At 40.1% G+C, this 18,391-nt stretch overlaps 1 protein-coding gene across 2 annotated transcripts in view; it reads right to left on the reverse strand.

Annotated features, from left to right (window-relative positions):
* tnrc6c1 (trinucleotide repeat containing adaptor 6C1) overlaps window positions 1-18,391 on the reverse strand; it is a 63,047-nt gene that overhangs the window by 37,181 nt on the left and 7,475 nt on the right. For both annotated transcript variants that reach the window (XM_072694407.1, XM_072694409.1), the window contains exon 3: window positions 468-794. In XM_072694407.1, the coding sequence (XP_072550508.1) occupies window positions 468-794 (327 nt within the window). The remainder of the gene's footprint in view (window positions 1-467; window positions 795-18,391) is intronic.

Genomic DNA, 18,391 nt, shown 5'->3' on the forward strand with positions numbered 1-18,391 from the left:
GTACTACAATCTGTCAGAATGGCCAAAAGGGTCAAATGAACATTATACTGCAGAGTACTTTTTCCCTTTCCAATTTCAGTCATTTTCTACTTACTAGTTAGGAGGGTAAACGCTGGTGTTGGACTGTAACCAGAGGTCGCTTAGACAACTGCACCACTCAGGAAGCAACAGAATTCATACCGCCACCCACACTTCATCTGGTATATTACACTTACAATGACTTCAAGGACCAAATGAAAATTTAAGCGCTCAATACATTACTGTACAAAAAGCCACATCGCCTCCTACAGTTCCTGTAGTGTCCAGCAAATCTGCCAGAACAACTGCGCAAGTAAAGCAGAGTAAAGCAGGAGGAGAGGGGCGGAGCTTACACTACATGCATCTGCACCCACAAATAGATGCTTATTAATTCTAGAGGGTGTGATTTTTTGGGGTTCATTACAGTGAAAAATAAAACTGCTGCTAACCTGAGAGCGTTTGGCTGGAGTACGGCTGTGGTGCGGGGCTGCCCGCAGACGGCTGGACCACGGCGATGCTTCCAGCAGGCAGGGGCTGACCCCTCTTCAGCAGCTGCTTGTGCTCGTGCTGGCGGAAACGCGGAGGCACCTCTCTGGGAGGGTAACGGAGTGCTGCCGGCTGCTGCTGATGGGTGCTGGAGGGGGCGCGCTTTCCATTTCCACCACCAACACCAACTCCAACTCCGGTACTGCTGCTGGCTGAGGGCACAGATGGGTTGATGGTGCTGGGGTTGGCAGGGGGAAGAGGGGCAGGGCCGGGTTTGGCAGAGTCTGGCACTGTGGGTATAGTCGAGAGAGAGAAAGAGAGAGATACAAATGTTTCAAAGCTGGTGGTCAAATCTGTCAACCAAAACAGAGCTGTAAAACAAGCCAATCACCCAAAAACTGGTACTGTCATTTGGAAGTGAGGCTAAAGCCACGCTGACCAGACAGGGCCGATTGGGTGACCAGAGTAATCAGCTACAATGTCTTCAACAAGCTAGATAACCATACTGAGAGGACATTGAGAGGACAGCAATGCTATCTTACAGTATTAAGCTATGCTAGGCTGGCTTATGCTAAGTGGCTCCTGTGAGCTATTGCAGTCCCATAAGCCCCCCCCCCCCCCCATGAGCCCATCATGAAAGGAAAATTATTTCTACTACTTACTGAATCATTTCTAGAAGATACTAATTAGCTCATAATTTACTAAATTATTTACTGCAGGTACAGTATTATCTATAATAGACAATGAATTATTTGTAACAGTTACTGGTTCATTTACAGTAGATACAAAATCATTTATAATAGTGACCGATTCACTTGCAAAGGTTACGTAGAATCTTTTATTGCAGTTACTGAATAATTTATTGTGGATAATTTCTTTTAGACACTGAATCATTTATAGTTATAGTAGCTAAAGTCAGTCATATAGTAGTTACTGAATCATTTAAATCAGTTTTTGAATCATTAATGGTGGATACTAAATCATTTATAGTTATAGTAATTACTAAAGTCAATCATAATGGCATTTGTAATAGTTACTGATTCATTTGTAATAGTTACTGAATCATTTATAGTAGATATGGAATCATTTATAATAGTGACTTATTCCCTTGCAAGGGTTACTGAATCATTTAATGCAGTTACTGAATCATTTACTGTAGATACTGTAGACCAATTTCATTTAAAGCAGTTACTGAATCATTTACGGTGGATACTGAATTATTTATTATTATTATTTATCCCTTTTGTAAGTCGCTCTGGATCCCTAAATTCATAGTGGACACTGAATCATTTATAGTTGCAGTAGTTGCTGAATCAGTTATAGCAGTAATACTAAATCATTTATAGTAGATACTAATTAGCTTATCATTTACTGAATTATTTGTTGCAGGTACTGAATATTATTGTTGATACTGTAGACCAATTTCTTTTAGACACTGAATCATTTGTAGTTATGGTAGTCCATCATAGTAGGTACTGAGAAAATGATGACAGATACTGAATAATAATTTACAACAGTTACAGAATAATCAGGATTCAAGGGTTCCTTGAGCAATGCAATAGAACAACCACTTTTGGTTCCAGAAAGAACCATGTCCTTCACAAGTACCTTCATCAGAAAGAGCATAGAGAACATTTGGCCTCCATTATCGATGTTACAACTGATTTTCACACTTGTTTCACAACTGTTACATCATCTATACATTTCCGTCTGAACAGCAGGACATACGCTGATGGATCGGCGTGCACATCTCCCACCTCCAGTAAAGGGTAGAAAAGGTCATAAGCTCAGCCATGACAGCGTTGAATGTAAGCTAGTTAAACCCTGAGGCTTCAGTGGGGTGGTAGCGTAAGGCTGGCTGAATGAGTACAGCACGTTACATAACATACTGGAGGCCATGCTCCTCCTACTGGGAGGGAAAAAACAACAACAGAAAAACAGCCCTCAGTCCTGGAGCCTGCAAGCTAACCTGAGGTCCATGTTCTATTTTCAGACACAGCTGCATAATTCATAGAAGCTACAGAGATATACGGTGACATCTTAAGATTAATGACTGAAACTGGGCTTTGCAATACTACTAATATATATATATATATATAAAGAAGAATAGGCCCATTTTTGTGCCTTTTTTTTGGACAGAATATGAATCTGGCAGCTGTTCTTTAAAACATGTCCAAATGTCATAATGAACGGACCAATAGAAATGCTCCAAAATGACTCAGGATAAAGTTTTACATTGACTTCCATTGAAAGGCTTGAATGTTTTTCCTTCTCCTGTAAAATAGAAATTTAGACACAAATTTGCATGACGGTGAAGATATTCAGAAAGAATATATAAATATATAAATATATTAAAAAATATAAAGATATATATATATTCTAGATAAAAGAATGAATGAATGAATAAATAATGAATAAAAAGGGAAAAAGAAACTAGGATGGTGTCGAGCACATGTAAGCAGGAGGGGTTAAACAGTGTGTGGTGGAGGTGGTGGTGCGAGGAAGAAGGGCTGGTGGGAGGAAGAAGGGGGGTGGGTCTGTCCGCTGCAGAGCACTTGCAGTACTTCAGAGTGAAGTGGGTCTGCTCTAACACAGCCTGCTGCTCCAGCCAGGAGCCAACGCTGCACTCCTATTGGTGGAGAGAGGCGATGAGTAGTGGAGTTATATAACCGAGCAGGGGGCCCGCTCCGGAGCGGTCACCGGCAGATGGATGTTATGGATTGTGCGCGAACATGAACTCTGTACACACAGACTGAGACACACACACACACACACACACAGCCTTGTTAAACTAACTTTGTGAGGTCGTGCAAAAAAAAACTACTAAGTCAAACTCAGCTGCAGAAAGTTCACACGTTAAACAAACGGCTCGATTTTCCTTCCTATTTATGAGATCAGGAATGCAGTCGGATTTATAAGTTGCTTTTTAGGGTCTTTTCGCCTCAATCCACAAAGTTATAAATACACCCGCATGCACAAACACAATCACACACACTCGCACTGCTCTCCCCCCAGTCACGGCCCCTTTCTTTTGGATATGGAGGGCTGCCTGCGCAGGCTGCTGTAGCCCAGAGTCTGTACGAGCCAGAGACAGTGACGCCAAACCCTGATTAACTCCAGCTCAGCCTGAGCACAGAGGAGCACTCTCTCGCTCTCTCCCATCTATCGTTCTTTATCTCAGTCTCTCTCTAGCTCTCATACCCTTCTATCACTTGATCTCACTCTCCCTCCTTCATCTATCTCTCTCTGTTCTATTGCTCTATTTCTTGTCCCCTTTCACTTTTCTTTTTCTCTCTCTCTTTACCACTCTCACTTCCTGCTCTCACTCTATATTTCCTCCTTCTCTCTTTATATATCTCTCCCTCATATTCCTCTCTCTCTTTTTGCTCTCTATGTCGCTATCTCATACTCCTTTCTATACTCCTTTTTTCTCTAACACTCTGAGGGACAGCTAAAATAATTGCCTTGACATAAGTATTCAGACACTTTATGCTTTACTAGTACTTAGTAAACGCACCTTCAGGAGCGACTACACCCCTCAGTCTTCTTGGGTATGATGCCAAAAGGTCTGCACATCTAGATTTTGGGGATTATCTTGCCTGTTCGCTCTGCAGATCCTCTCAAGCTCTGTCAGGGAGGATGGAGACCGTCGGTGGACAGCCATTTTTTCAAGTCAGGGCTCTGGCTGGGCCACTCAAGTCCCCAAGACACTCCTGTGTTGTTTTGGCTGTGCCTGGGCTCACTGTCTTGTTGGAAGGTGAACCTTCGGCCCAGTCTGAGATGCAGAGCACATTAAGATTATCTCTGTACTGTTCAACTTTCCCTCAACGCTGACCACTCATCCCATCCCAGAAGCTGGAAAACACCCCCACAGCATGATGCTACCACCACCATGCTTCACAGTAGGGATGGTATTGGGCAGGTCATGAGCAGTGTCTAGTTTCCAGAGATGCTTCTGTCTGGCCACTCTGCCATAAAGCCCAGAGAGCTGCAGTGATGGTTCACCTTCTGGAAGTTTCTCCCATCTGCACACAGGATCTTTGGAGTTTAGCCAGAGTGACCATTGGGTTCTTGGTCAACCTGCTTACCAAGGCACTTTTTCCCCCGAATTACTTCATTTGGTGGGGAGGCCAGAGTCCCGTTGGTTCCAGATCTCCATTTCAGAATTATGGAGGCCACTGTGTTCTTGGGAACTTCTCCAGAACTGTGCCTCCACACGATCCTGTCCCTGAGCTCTACAGGCAGTTTGTTCCTCTTTGTGGCCTCCTTGTAGTTTTTGCTCTGATGCTGTCTTTCCAGGTAATGTCAAATTAACCGAATTTACCAAAGGTGGACTCCAATCGGGGTGCAGAAACATCGCAAAGATGATCAAGAGAATTGGGAGGCCCCTATAGCTAAACTTCAAGTGGCATTATAAAGGGTCTGAATACTTATGTCAAAGCAAAATTTTTGGTTTTCCTTTTTAAAAGATTTGCAAATATTTGCTAAACTTATTTTGGGGGAGCCTCAACAGGAGAAAATGTGGAAGAAGTGTAAGTGACTATCACTTTCTCTCTCTCTCTCTCTCTCTCTCTCTCTCTCTCTCTCTAGTCTCACTTCCTCCTATCCCTTATTATATCTTTACCTCTTATTACTCCATATCTCACTCTCTCTCTCTCTCGTCCCCATCTCTCATTGTCTCTGCTGTCCTCCTCCTCCTCCTCCTCCTTTTCTTCCTCCTCCACCACATCTCTCTCTTTCCCTCTCTGCAGTCGTCCGTCTCAGTGGACCTGCAGTCCTTGCTGGTTACGGATGAGTTACAGGAAGCAGACAGGTTCCTTAAAGAGATTTTTTTTTTTAAATAACACTGTACACAACACCTGCCCCACCTCACCCCACCCACGCACATACACACCAACCCTCACCACATATGTAGTCAATCAGCCAAGACATGTTTGCTTGTGTGAAGTTTGCTTCTGCAGTTTTGCGCTGAAGTGTGTGATTATCGTAGCTAAGAAGTAATGGACGTTTACGTACACCAATGAGGATCGTCTCAAAACAAACAACGTCAACGGGACATTTAGGCATGCCGCTTGCACAATGCTAATGAATGTGCTTAACCGCTAAGCTCCTTAGATTCTTTATGTAAGCACACACTTCAGTTCTCTTCACTCGAAGAACTACACAACTGTCATAATTAACATAAGATTCGTAGGCCCCAAAATAGAACCCTGTGGGTCTTCTTAAGATATGCTAAACCAAATCATTTCACATAGTTTCTGTAGTGGGATTAGTTAATGAATAATAACCCTAGGGTTCAATGGGTTAAGCCCTATTTGGTCAGCATGGGTTTTACATGGGGAGGTGGGGTTATGTGATTTCCAAATTCGCCAAGTAACTGTGAGAATCCTGTGTAAGTAAATACTCAGGCACTTTTGTAAAGCAAGCAAATCGACATGTGATGTTCAAGTATGTGGCAATATCAATGAAAGCCATGGGACGAGCCATGGGACGAGCCATGGGACGAGCCATGGGACGAGCCATGGGACGAGCCATGGGACTCCTCAAAGGTGAGACACCGCTGTCATATTTAGACAACTTACTGTGTAGTGTAGCCTATAGTCTACATGTGTTATTTAGCGTGTAGCTCCTAATTTTTAAACAATAATTTTCTTATTAATATCAGAGGTACTAAAAATGTTATCATCACATTTTTTTGAGGTGACGGCAGTGTAGTCACTCCCATCTCAGTCATGTATGCCAAAACTTCTCATCCAGTATGAAACGGTCATTCAACTTTACAGACGTCCTGTAGTACAATTACAGCGCTCCATCTCCCCATGTACTTCCAATCTTATCCAAACTGGGCTTTAGACACGGTTTGTAAGCCCACACTTCTCTCTCACTCTCATGAAGACATTACTGTCATAATTAACAGCCTGGGCCCCAAAAGATAAGATAAATAGAACCCTGTGGGACTTCACAAAATAAACTAACAGTAACGGTTACCACATAATTCACACTGGTTTCTGCATTAGGATTAATAACAGGTTAGTCTACCTCGGGTTCAAAGGGGCTAATTTTCTACCACTCGATAGCAGCATTAGCCTCAAAGCTGCAGAAGACAATTCGATTGGCTGCATTCGGGCTAAGGACAGATGCTGTGCATCAGATTTTTGGAGTGATGCTAAAGTAGCAACCTTCATGCTGGCCTGACTCTCAGTGCTCACAAATGTTGTGCTTTCCAACAATGAGGTCATGTAGATGCTGCACGAGCCTGGCCAATCAGAATACAGCGTTAGCAAGGGCAAGTTTGAGAGGGGGAGGGATAAATACTTGAAGAGGAGAGATAGTCAGTGTGTGTGAATCCAATCCAGCTTACACACACACACACACACACACACAATCATAATCACACACAAAACAAGAATCCAGCACCAATTAGGCTAATATTAGAAGGCTGTGAATGGAAATGCCTTAATTGCTCTCCACTTTCGCAAGGCTTATTTTTAAGCGCCGGCTCAGAGATAAACCGTGCTCATGGTTCTAAGCGCTGGTGTTAACAGCGCTGGCTGGAGTGCTGAAATTGAGAGAGCTGTGACCTCCTTTTAATCGCCAGATTTGGAGAACTGGACGTGCTAACACACTCGCACTGGAGCGGGTATCTGCTTTTAAAGCCCGATCCACTTCCAGCGGGGACCTCCTCAGAAGGAAGCTAATAAAACAGTCTGCAGTGTGGAACCCATTTACAGTGGAACACGTAATCTAAACCTGAGGTTCTAGAGCTGTTGTAAAGGAGCTGGAAGCTTATTGGTCAGGTAGGTCAGTCAGACTGGACTGTAAGATATTAAACACTTTAAAAGAGTCGTTTAAAAAATTGCTTTCAAACAAAGTAGATCAGATTAGAATTTAGCCTGATTACAGAAACTGGTACTTAAAATCTTACCTACACTGTGGGGCTGTAATACACCCCCTCCCCTAAATTTGTATCAGTGCGTTTTGTGATCATCTACTTTCTGCCGCAAGTGATTTCATCAAACAGGCACACGAAGCCAAAAGCCAGAGGCAACAAACAGACACCGCCATTGAAATACTGTCTCTTCCTTAGAGACTAAAACTGATGTAGACAGACAGTTAACCGAAGAACAGTGAGGGTAAACATCAGCTTTTCATAAAAGGCAGCACAGTGGGACACTTGCTGAACTGTTTCTTGGTAGAAATGGGCTCTAAATTCACAGCAAACGAACAGGCACTTTATCAGAGATGCAAAAGCCAGCCTGGGCCTCCACTCTCTTCAGAGTAGGGCTGAGCAATAGGACCATATTTTATCATATCGTGATTCAGAATATGCTTTTTTAAGCATATGAAGAATATTGTTAGTGTTTTGTTAGTGGTTTGATTAGATGAAGAGCAGCAGATGTTAATAAAAATCACTGTATTTAGTACGGGAGAATATTTCATTTAGTTTTAGAGAATCTGTCCCTTCAGATGTATTTAGTATGTGATAAATATTGTGCCATAGTATTTTTTACCATATCGCCCAGCCCTAGTCCAGTCCATCAACAATCAACCTGGGTACAACCTAGATAAGCAAGAAATCAGAATTGTGATCACAAATAGTCCGATCTGAACCTCAGGCACTTTGGTGAGAACGTGAAAGAAGAGTGGAAGAAAGGTAAGAGAGTGATTTTGCACCGCCAGGTCAGCTAAATTACAGGATCTCATCATGCCTAAATACAGAGGAAGCAACTCAAAGTGGTCTCTGCAGAGCAACTGCCTATTTACCTTCCTCCACACGCCCACACTCAGCACATGCTGGCCATTTGTAATTTTGAGATTAAAAAACAACACTTGAACTGAAATGAATTGAACTCTTCTCATCCAGCCTTCCCTTAAAATGTTCACGTCCCATGTTCTTCTTGGGTTTGAGTTTCACACTCTTCATTCATTTTGACTTTTTCCAAACTCACTTTATGTTGAAAGTGCTGTTTTAGTGACTGCTGTAAAGGTGTCCTACAACATGAAACCATATTTTTGACAAATATTTTTGAATCTCAAACGTTGTCATTCCTCCTTCAAAGTAATATCGTAACTAAAACAGAGCTGGAAAACAGGCCAATTCCAAAAAACCCATATCTGTTAAGTAACAGTCCTGAATCATTAGATATACACCCCGGAATTTGACATACGGCAATAGACTACGCCATTTTGAGGCTAAACATAACGGATACTTTGAGAGAATATAATACAGAGGCGAGGCCAAAGAAGAAAAAAAAGGCTAAAAGCTAATACACTGCCGACTAGCGCAAACACTGCTAGGGCTATCTGTGCAGGGAAGCTGAGGGACTGTGTCGTAGAAGGACTGCTTTATGTTCTGCGGAAGCAGAGGGGGCTACCTTTGCAATGCGGTAAACGCTAGTCCAACTGGAGAAAGGGTAGCCAGAGAATAGAGAAGAGCCAACTGGGTGCTAGGCTTAAAGCTAACCCAACTGACTGGCTACAGCCTCTTGAGTTAGCTAAATCACACACCCCATCAAACTTGGGATTATTTACAAAAGAAAATTATAATAGTGCTAGGCTAGGCTACGATAGGCTAGGCAGCCTCTCTGAGATGTGGTGTTGACATAAACCAGTCAATAAAAGCAAAACTTACTGACAATCGGCATGTTTCATTCTGAGGCAAAATAACAGGGTGGTAAATAGGTTTGTAAAACTACATCTGTGACTTTTTCACCCCAAACAAAGTCAAACACTTATTAATTAATTAAATAACAACTTAAAATATTAAACAGATGCATTCTATGGCACTGACTGACACAACTGATTTTGCGGCTCTCTTCCAACTGGATTCCCTGTATTGCTCTTCAATCAAAAAGCAGTCCGGGCTGAAACACTCATACATGGGCGGGGCTAGGTTTTATTGTTTATTGTTATTGTTGATCTTGATTTAGTAATTATCTAATTTACCTCTTCATGCACTTCTTCATTCATACACATCTCCAACTGTTTTTATTCTGACATTAACATAGTCATCGTGATGTTACCCAGCCCAAGTCTTTCCTATGATGAGCTACATTAGCTTACACAAAAGTACTGAAGCAAATGTTTGGACAGGAGTCACATCAACAACTACATCTGAGTTAAGGTCGAGACACTGAGCGCTCTTTATTTTATTTATTAATTATTATTTATGCTAATGTATAGTTTTAGCTCTGCTAAGCTAGTGTGCTGTATAATGTCGGCACACTGTGTGTGTGTGTGTGTGTGTGTGTGCTCTACAAGCAGTGTGTGAACATGTTCCTTTGGGTGCCACTTACACAAGTGCTTCTGAAACCGCAAGCGTCCCTCGGTCCCAGACTAGCCCTGTTGCTATGGAGACGTGCACAACCTTGTCTTTTTTCCACCTCAACTCAGAACATAAACACATCGCAAACAGACGCTAACGCTGACGTTACGTTACAGACGCTCCGACCTTAGAACATCAGCACTGTGCATAAGGCCTACATCCCAAAATAACTGAAGGAATTTATTTATTCATTAATTCTGTAAAAAACAGAACGGTATAAGGAATGTATTTATATCTCTGGTCTGAGTCATCGATAATTAAAGCCATCTTAACCACAGCAACAGAAAGAACTCAGCATAGGTGTTGCAGTCCCAGAGTCCCGAGTCCTAAACTAACGGAAGCAGTTAAAGGAAAAGTTTGGGGCGAAAATTATTAAAAAATAAAAATAAACAGACATGACTGGTCTCACAGATGCGGTCAATCAGCAAAGGCATGCTTTATATCCGATGAAATAAAACCAAAAAATAAAGTAAACAAATAAAACAAAAGTGAGCAAACCAAAACTAACCCAAGCAGGACAATTATTATTACATAAAACTTAAATAATATAATATAACAATATAATTTTTTTTTTTTTTAGTTTTTACAAACTAAAGTAATACTGTGTTTTAAACCACACCTATTTTCTGCACAAAACAATGGAGATCTGAAAATGCTTTGACTGAATTAACAGGTGTTTTAGGGTTGGTGACAGCCGGAGTCCAGTGTTTGTTAGCAACATTAGCATAGCATTTCCTGTTCGAAACTAAAGAAGCAACCTTCCAATGTCAAACATGTCTCGGCTGATCGACTGGATCATGGGCTATGTGTGATGACTATTCACCCCAGGAACACTCCTTTCTCAAATTAGTATCTAAACACGCCAACATATATTAGCCAAGAGCTAACATGCTAACCACACTCTAGCCACAAACAATGCGTTCACTACAAGCTAAGACATTACTGAGTAGCTAATGTGCTAGCCATGATCAAATTAGCTATTCCCAAGCTACCATATTAGTCAAGAGTTAACATGCTAGCCACAAGCTAGCCACAAACTAATGCTCTAGCCTTGAGGTTGCTCAGTAGCCACGACAAAGTCCTTATGGGCAAGTCCGTTCACTCTGCGAACATCTTTGCAATGCTGCCGGGCAGTTATTTCCAGTTACATGAGGGATGGTCCTATTTTTAGACATTTTTATAAATATAAAATACCAGAGGACCCAACAAGCTAACAAGCTAGCCACGAGCAAGCCACAGACTAATGCACTAGCACCAGGCATAACTAATATGCTAGGCACATGCTAACAGAGTAGCATTATGAGGGAAATAAATGACTCAAAGTATCCCAACATCCAAGTGTCATATCCACAAATTACCAGACGAGCCAACAAGCTAACAAGCTAGCCACGAGCAAGCCACACACTACAAGCTACCCAGAGGGAGCTAACAGGCTAGGCAAAAACCCATTAACCCATTAGTCTTACAGCCCTGGGGCTAATCACTAGTCACAAACTTGCCAGGAGCTGACAAGCTAGCCACAAGCTACCCACAAACTAACACTACTAATCACAGACTACCACACTAGCTAGGATTTAACAAGCTGGCCACAAACTAGCCGCAAACTAATGCACTACTCAGGGGCTAACATGTTAACTCTGCTAGCCACATGCTAACAGAGTAGCGTTGTGAGAAAAAAATAAAATAAAAAGCCACCCAGAAGGACGTAACACACTAGCCAAAAACACACTAGCCATGTGGTTGCCACAAGCAAACATGCTAGCTACAATCTTGCCAGAAACTAGTCTTACAGCCCTGAGGCTAATCACTAGTCACAAACTTGCCAGGAGCTGACAAGCTAGCCACAAGCTACCCACAAACTAACACTACTAATCACAGACTACCACACTAGCTAGGATTTAACAAGCTAGCCACAAACTAGCCGCAAACTAATGCACTACTCAGGGTAGACATAAGCTAATACGCTAGCCACACGCTAACCCCGTAGCATTATGAGAGAAATCATTCAAAAATCATTCAAAATATGTCAACATTGCAAAATAAAGGTATGGGGAGCAAATACTCCAAAATAATGTTATTTAAAAATTTAAATATTGAATCATTGTTTAATGCAACACATTCTTATGAAGTGAAAAGTTTATTTGGGGTACATAAATGCCTCCATCTTTATGAAACAAGTTACTGAAGTTCCTGCAATTCTGTCAGATCTATTTCTGTGTTTCATTAGAACTGGGATGTTGGGTTTTCCAAGCTCAAAGCAGGAATTCTCAACTGGAACGCCTCCACAAGTCCGATTTAATACTCGGAAAGTCGGAGAGCCTCACCAACCCACGGTTCAGAATCCAAGATGGCCACATCGTACAGTACCAGTAATAAAAGCTGTGGTATTAAACAGTTTATCTGCACTTCTGTCTCTATGTCTCCTGAATAAATCAGTCGTACACATACAGTACTGCCCAAAATCCATCTGTTTTCACGATGTTTGGATGCGCAAGATACCACATAATACGTTGCCATCAACTGGTAACAATGCCAACCTGGGAGAATGCTAACAATGCTGTGCAATATTTTGGTTAGATTCGCCATAAAACACCAGCAAAGACTGTCAAACCAGTTGTGGTAAACGCTAAAGGTTTTCCATTTGAATAGTGTGCAGTTGTCCTAATGTTTAACTGGAACTCGATCAACTCGGGTATGGTGTTATTCCCAGATCCGACACCCAACTTCTGAGGTAAATGGAATGCAGGAATCTAAGCAAAATAGCGGGGAGATAACCTCAAGGCTAGAGCATTACTTTGGGCTAGCTCATGGCTAGCTTGTGAACTCCTGACTAGTCCACTGGCTTGTGGTTTGGGCATTAGTACAGGGTTAGCATGTTAGCTAGTTAGCTACTGGCTGTTTGCTTGTGGCTGGCTAGCTGGCTGGCTAGTAGGGTTGTAGGATATATAATGTGGATATAAAATGTGGATATATCGAATGCATGTTAGCAACGGCATGTGTTCAGTTAGAACTGGGAAGTCGGATTTTCCGAGTTCCAATTAGACAATTTCAACTGGAACGCCTCCACAAGTCAGATTTACTCAGAAAGTCCAGAGTTCAAATCCAAGATGGCCACATCGTACATTAACTGTAGCAGTTCTCAAAAACACAGTAACGATTTTTGATTATTAGTAAAGATTGATGAGAGACGGTGGTTTAGCATTTTGTGCTAAATTTAAGAAAATTCTTTTCTATCCTGGTCAGATCTGGGATGTCAAGATTTTCCAAGCTCCCAAGTAGGAATTCTTAACTGAAACGTCTCCCAAAAAGTCCCAAAAAGTCCAGGAGTTCAAAATCCAAGATGGCCACATTACTACATACGTACTACGTACATTAATTGTATTGGTTCTCAGGAACACAGTATTGATTTTTAATTATTAGATTCAATTATTATTATTATTATTATGATGAAGTTCCTGAAATTCTGTTCTGCCCTGGTCAGAGCTATTACTGTGTTCCATTAGAACTGGGAAGTCGGAATTTCGGAGTTCCAAGTAGAAAATGTAAACTGGAACTGGAAGGCTCAGGAGAGCCTCACCAACCCACAGTTCAAAGTCCAAGATGGCCACATCGCACATTAACTGTAGTGGTTCTCCAGTATCTCCAGTATCAATTTCCGATTATTCGATTATTGGTAAAGACTGATGACAGACAGTGGTTCCTATTGTGCTGCGTTTAAGCCCTGACCACTAGATAGCAGTGTTGTACTCAGATGTTCAGATCCTGGTGCTCTGATTGGATAAAAAGTAAACTCTGCTTTATATATATATATATATATATATATATATGCGAGAGAGAAAAATCCTATGTATCGTCTTGCAGTATTGCAATTTATTAAATTGTAACCCCTGCATCGTGATATGTATTATATTGCCATGTTCATGCCTCTAGTGGCTAGCATGTTTGGATTTTCCGAGTTCCAAGTAGACATTTTCAACTGGAACGCCTCCACAAGTCAGATTTACTCAGAAAGTCCAAGTTCAAATCCAAGATGGCCACATCGTACATTAACTGTAGCAGTTCTCAAAAACACAGTAACGATTTCTGATTATTAGATTATTAGTAAAGATTGATGAGAGACAGTGGTTTAGCATTTTGTGCTAAATTTCAGAAAATTCTTTTCTATCCTGGTCAGATCTATTCCTGTGTTCCCTTAGAACTGGGCTGCTGGGATTTTCATGTTCGCTCTTGGCAAGTGTGTAAACTCACTTAACATAACTCATTCTCATTAGGTAAAAATCTAATCTGGGGGATTTTGCAAAGTACATCCATTTACATGCAACAATTTCCTGAATTTCAGTCAGTGGGCACAATTAAAATAAATAAATAAATAAATAAAAAGGCGAATTATTTTCTACCCTGGTCAGATCTATGTATGCAAAATAGCTGGGAGGTGTTACTCCGCTGTGAAATCTGCTCACTGAGTGTCGGGGCATGTGCGAATATTACACGCCCATCAGCCAGACGGAGATGTTCTCCGAAGCCGTTATCTAACTCGTCATTATCAACATCAACAAGCGCTCGAGTATCAGAGCCAGGGTTCCGGCTCTTCAGCGCAGCTCTTTTACTCCTCGTCTTTAACCTCAGAGGGCCGAGAGGAGGCTGGAGAAGTTAATTAGCGGAGCTTAAATATGCGGCTGTATTTAAGGGTTGGCGTTTTCTCGGAGGCGTGCAGACGAGGCGGAGAGTGAAAGATGAAAGCAGCAGTCTGGGACCAGCTCCGCACCAAAAAAAGAGACGGGGGACTGGCCTCACGGGAGAGCTGATCCTTATCGCGGTCGTCCTCAATTAGCTGCACTTCACGACAGCACTCTGCATACTCCACACACTCGCTGGTAGATTACAGGTGAAGTATGCCATTACATCATTTAAGATTCTTTTTTTTATGCTGCCCAATTTCACAAAATTGCACAAGTGCCATGAATTTCTGAGCCTCAGTCAACAATGTTTGACTCTTTGTTGCTCACCAGCTTTGCAAATGTAGAAAATTATACACACGATTTATTCAACCACATCACAAACAGACCATGTCAAAATAAAAGTCACTAATACAAAGGAACGAACAGACAAAATCTAAATAAGTCACTAATACAAAGGAACGAACAGACAAAATCTAAATAAGTCACTAATACAAAGGAACGAACAGACAAAATCTAAATAAAAGTCACTAATACAAAGGAACAAACAGACAAAATCTAAATAAAAGTCACTAAAATAAATGAACGAACAGACAAAATCTAAATAAAAGTCACTAATACAAAGGAACGAACAGACAAAATCTAAATAAAAGTCACTAAAACAAAGGAACGAACAGACAAAATCTAAATAAAAGTCACTAAAACAAAGGAACGAACAGACAAAATCTAAATAAAAGTCACTAAAACAAAGGAACGAACAGACAAAATCTAAATAAAAGTCACTAAAACAAAGGAACGAACAGACAAAATCTAAATAAAAGTCACTAAAACAAATGAACGAACAGACAAAATCTAAATAAAAGTCACTAATACAAATGAACGAACAGACAAAATCTAAATAAAATTCACTAAAACAAATGAACGAACAGACAAAATCTAAATAAAAGTCACTAAAACAAATGAACGAACAGACAAAATCTAAAAGTCACTAATACAAATGAACGAACAGACAAAATCTAAAAGTCACTAAAACAAAGGAACGAACAGACAAAATCTAAATAAAAGTCACTAAAACAAATGAACGAACAGACAAAATCTAAATAAAAGTCACTAATACAAATGAACGAACAGACAAAATCTAAATAAAATTCACTAAAACAAATGAACGAACAGACAAAATCTAAATAAAAGTCACTAAAACAAATGAACGAACAGACAAAATCTAAAAGTCACTAATACAAATGAACGAACAGACAAAATCTAAAAGTCACTAAAACAAAGGAACGAACAGACAAAATCTAAATAAAAGTCACTAAAACAAATGAACAAACAGACAAAATCTAAATAAAAGTCACTAATACAAATGAACGAACAGACAAAATCTAAATAAAAGTCACTAAAACAAAGGAACGAACAGACAAAATCTAAATAAAAGTCACTAATACAAAAGAACAAACAGACAAAATCTAAATAAGTCACTAAAACAAAGGAACGAACAGACAAATCTAAATAAAAGTCACTAATACAAAGGAACGAACAGACAACATCTAAATAAGTCACTAATACAAAGGAACGAACAGACAACATCTAAATAAAAGTCACTAATACAAAGGAACGAACAGACAAAATCTAAATAAGTCACTAATACAAATGAACGAACAGACAAAATCTAAATAAAAGTCACTAAAATAAATGAACGAACAGACAAAATCTAAATAAAAGTCACTAATACAAATGAACGAACAGACAAAATCTAAATAAGTCACTAAAATAAATGAACGAACAGACAAAATCTAAATAAAAGTCACTATTACAAATGAACAAACAGACAAAATCTAAATAAGTCACTAAAACAAAGGAACGAACAGACAACATCTAAATAAAAGTCACTAATACAAAGGAACGAACAGACAAAATCTAAATAAAAGTCACTAATACAAATGAACGAACAGACAAAATCTAAATAAAAGTCACTAAAACAAAGGAACGAACAGACAAAATCTAAATAAAAGTCACTAAAACAAAGGAACGAACAGACAACATCTAAATAAAAGTCACTAAAACAAAGGAACGAACAGACAAAATCTAAATAAAAGTCACTAAAACAAAGGAACGAACAGACAAAATCTAAATAAAAGTCACTAAAACAAAGGAACGAACAGACATCTAAATAAAAGTCACTAATACAAAGGAACGAACAGACAAAATCTAAATAAAAGTCACTAATACAAATGAACGAACAGACAAAATCTAAATAAAAGTCACTAAAACAAAGGAACGAACAAACAAAATCTAAATAAAAGTCACTAAATCAAATGAACGAACAGACAAAATCTAAATAAGTCACTAAAATAAATGAACGAACAGACAAAATCAACACAAAAAAGTCACTAATACAAATTAAAAAATTAACCATGTCAAAAAAGTCTCTAAAACAAACTGACCGCGTCAAATAAAAAGCCTCTAATAGAAACAAACAGACTGTCAAAATAAAAGTCACTAATACAAACAAACAAACTGACCGCGTCAAATAAAAAGCCTCTAATAGAAACGAACAGACCGTCAAAATAAAAGTCACTAATACAAACAAACAAACAGACCATGTCAGAAAAAAGTCACTCATACAAACATAGCAGTGCACATTCCATTTGCAGTACCCCACTTCCCACTGCAATCTCGGTGAAAGCTCAGTCTGTCTGATTTATTTATTGTATCCTGCCTGTTACACTTTCTCATCTGCACTCTGTGTCTACTACGGTACTGTCTGATGCACTGTGTTGTGTGTTGTACCATGGTCCTGGAGGAGTGTATACAGTTGAAATGACTCTTGAAAGTCTCTTGACAGTACAGTACAGTAAGTTCTTTTAAACTCAAAGCTGAAACTGCTGTCTCACATTTGTCTCCCTTTCACATTTTTGCTGATCCAAAAATTGAGAAACTGGTTATGAAAAAACTGATTTATGTTATTACTATTAAAACAGTACATTTATTTATTAAAGTTATTCATTGTCTTCATTGTTAGTGCGCAAATGCATAAAACAACCTCAAGCTAAATTTACCAATCACAAATCAGCCTTATTCATACTGTGCAGCGACACCTGCACTAATATGACTTTCATGGAACGAAAGAAAATCCTTCCTTCGTCAGAATGAACAAAGGAACATTTGGTGTAAAAAACGGTGGAGAATTTCAGGAAAAGAAGACCTTGCCAACTGTTAAGCAAGGGGTGGATCAACCATAATTAGGGTTTGTGTTGCAGCCAGTGGCATAGGGAACATAGAGAACTGGCTATTTATAATTGGTTATCCCATCAGCCCCTGCAATCGGTTGTAATGAAATACAGCGTGCCTGAGAAAGCTGCTTCAACAGGCTTCTCTTGCATCTGCTTAGCTCATCTGACCTGCTCTGCCAGCACATGGCAACATTCTCTCTCTCTCTCTCTCTCTCTCTCTCTCTCTCTCTCTCTCTCTCTCACACAACTTTATACGGAAATGGCGTGAAGTCACAGAGGCTAAATATAACGCCACTCTCTCTTTGGCTTCTTTACCCAACAGCACTCTGGGTCGGTCATTAAACCAGCTTCCCTGGTGCACTACGGTAGTCTGCAATAGAGCAGCTGACCATGCTAACTATGCATTAGACAGTCTGGTTTAAAAAAAAAAAAAAAGCTATTCATTGACATTTATCAAACTCATGAAGTCCAATCTAGTTCCAATGGACCCATTTCACATTTCCAGGTTTTTTACTTCTGTCAGTTTCTGTGAGCAGGTAATTTAGTATGTGGTGCTGGGAGGAGTTTTTGGTGTCTTGGCCGTCATTGGCTTTATTTCGAAAAAGGTTCAGTGGCATAAAATGACCTCCATTGTGCGTCATGTACCACTTCAT

This window comes from Salminus brasiliensis, chromosome 12, assembly GCF_030463535.1.
Source record: "Salminus brasiliensis chromosome 12, fSalBra1.hap2, whole genome shotgun sequence".
In the NCBI taxonomy this organism is placed as follows: Eukaryota; Metazoa; Chordata; class Actinopteri; order Characiformes; family Bryconidae; genus Salminus; species Salminus brasiliensis.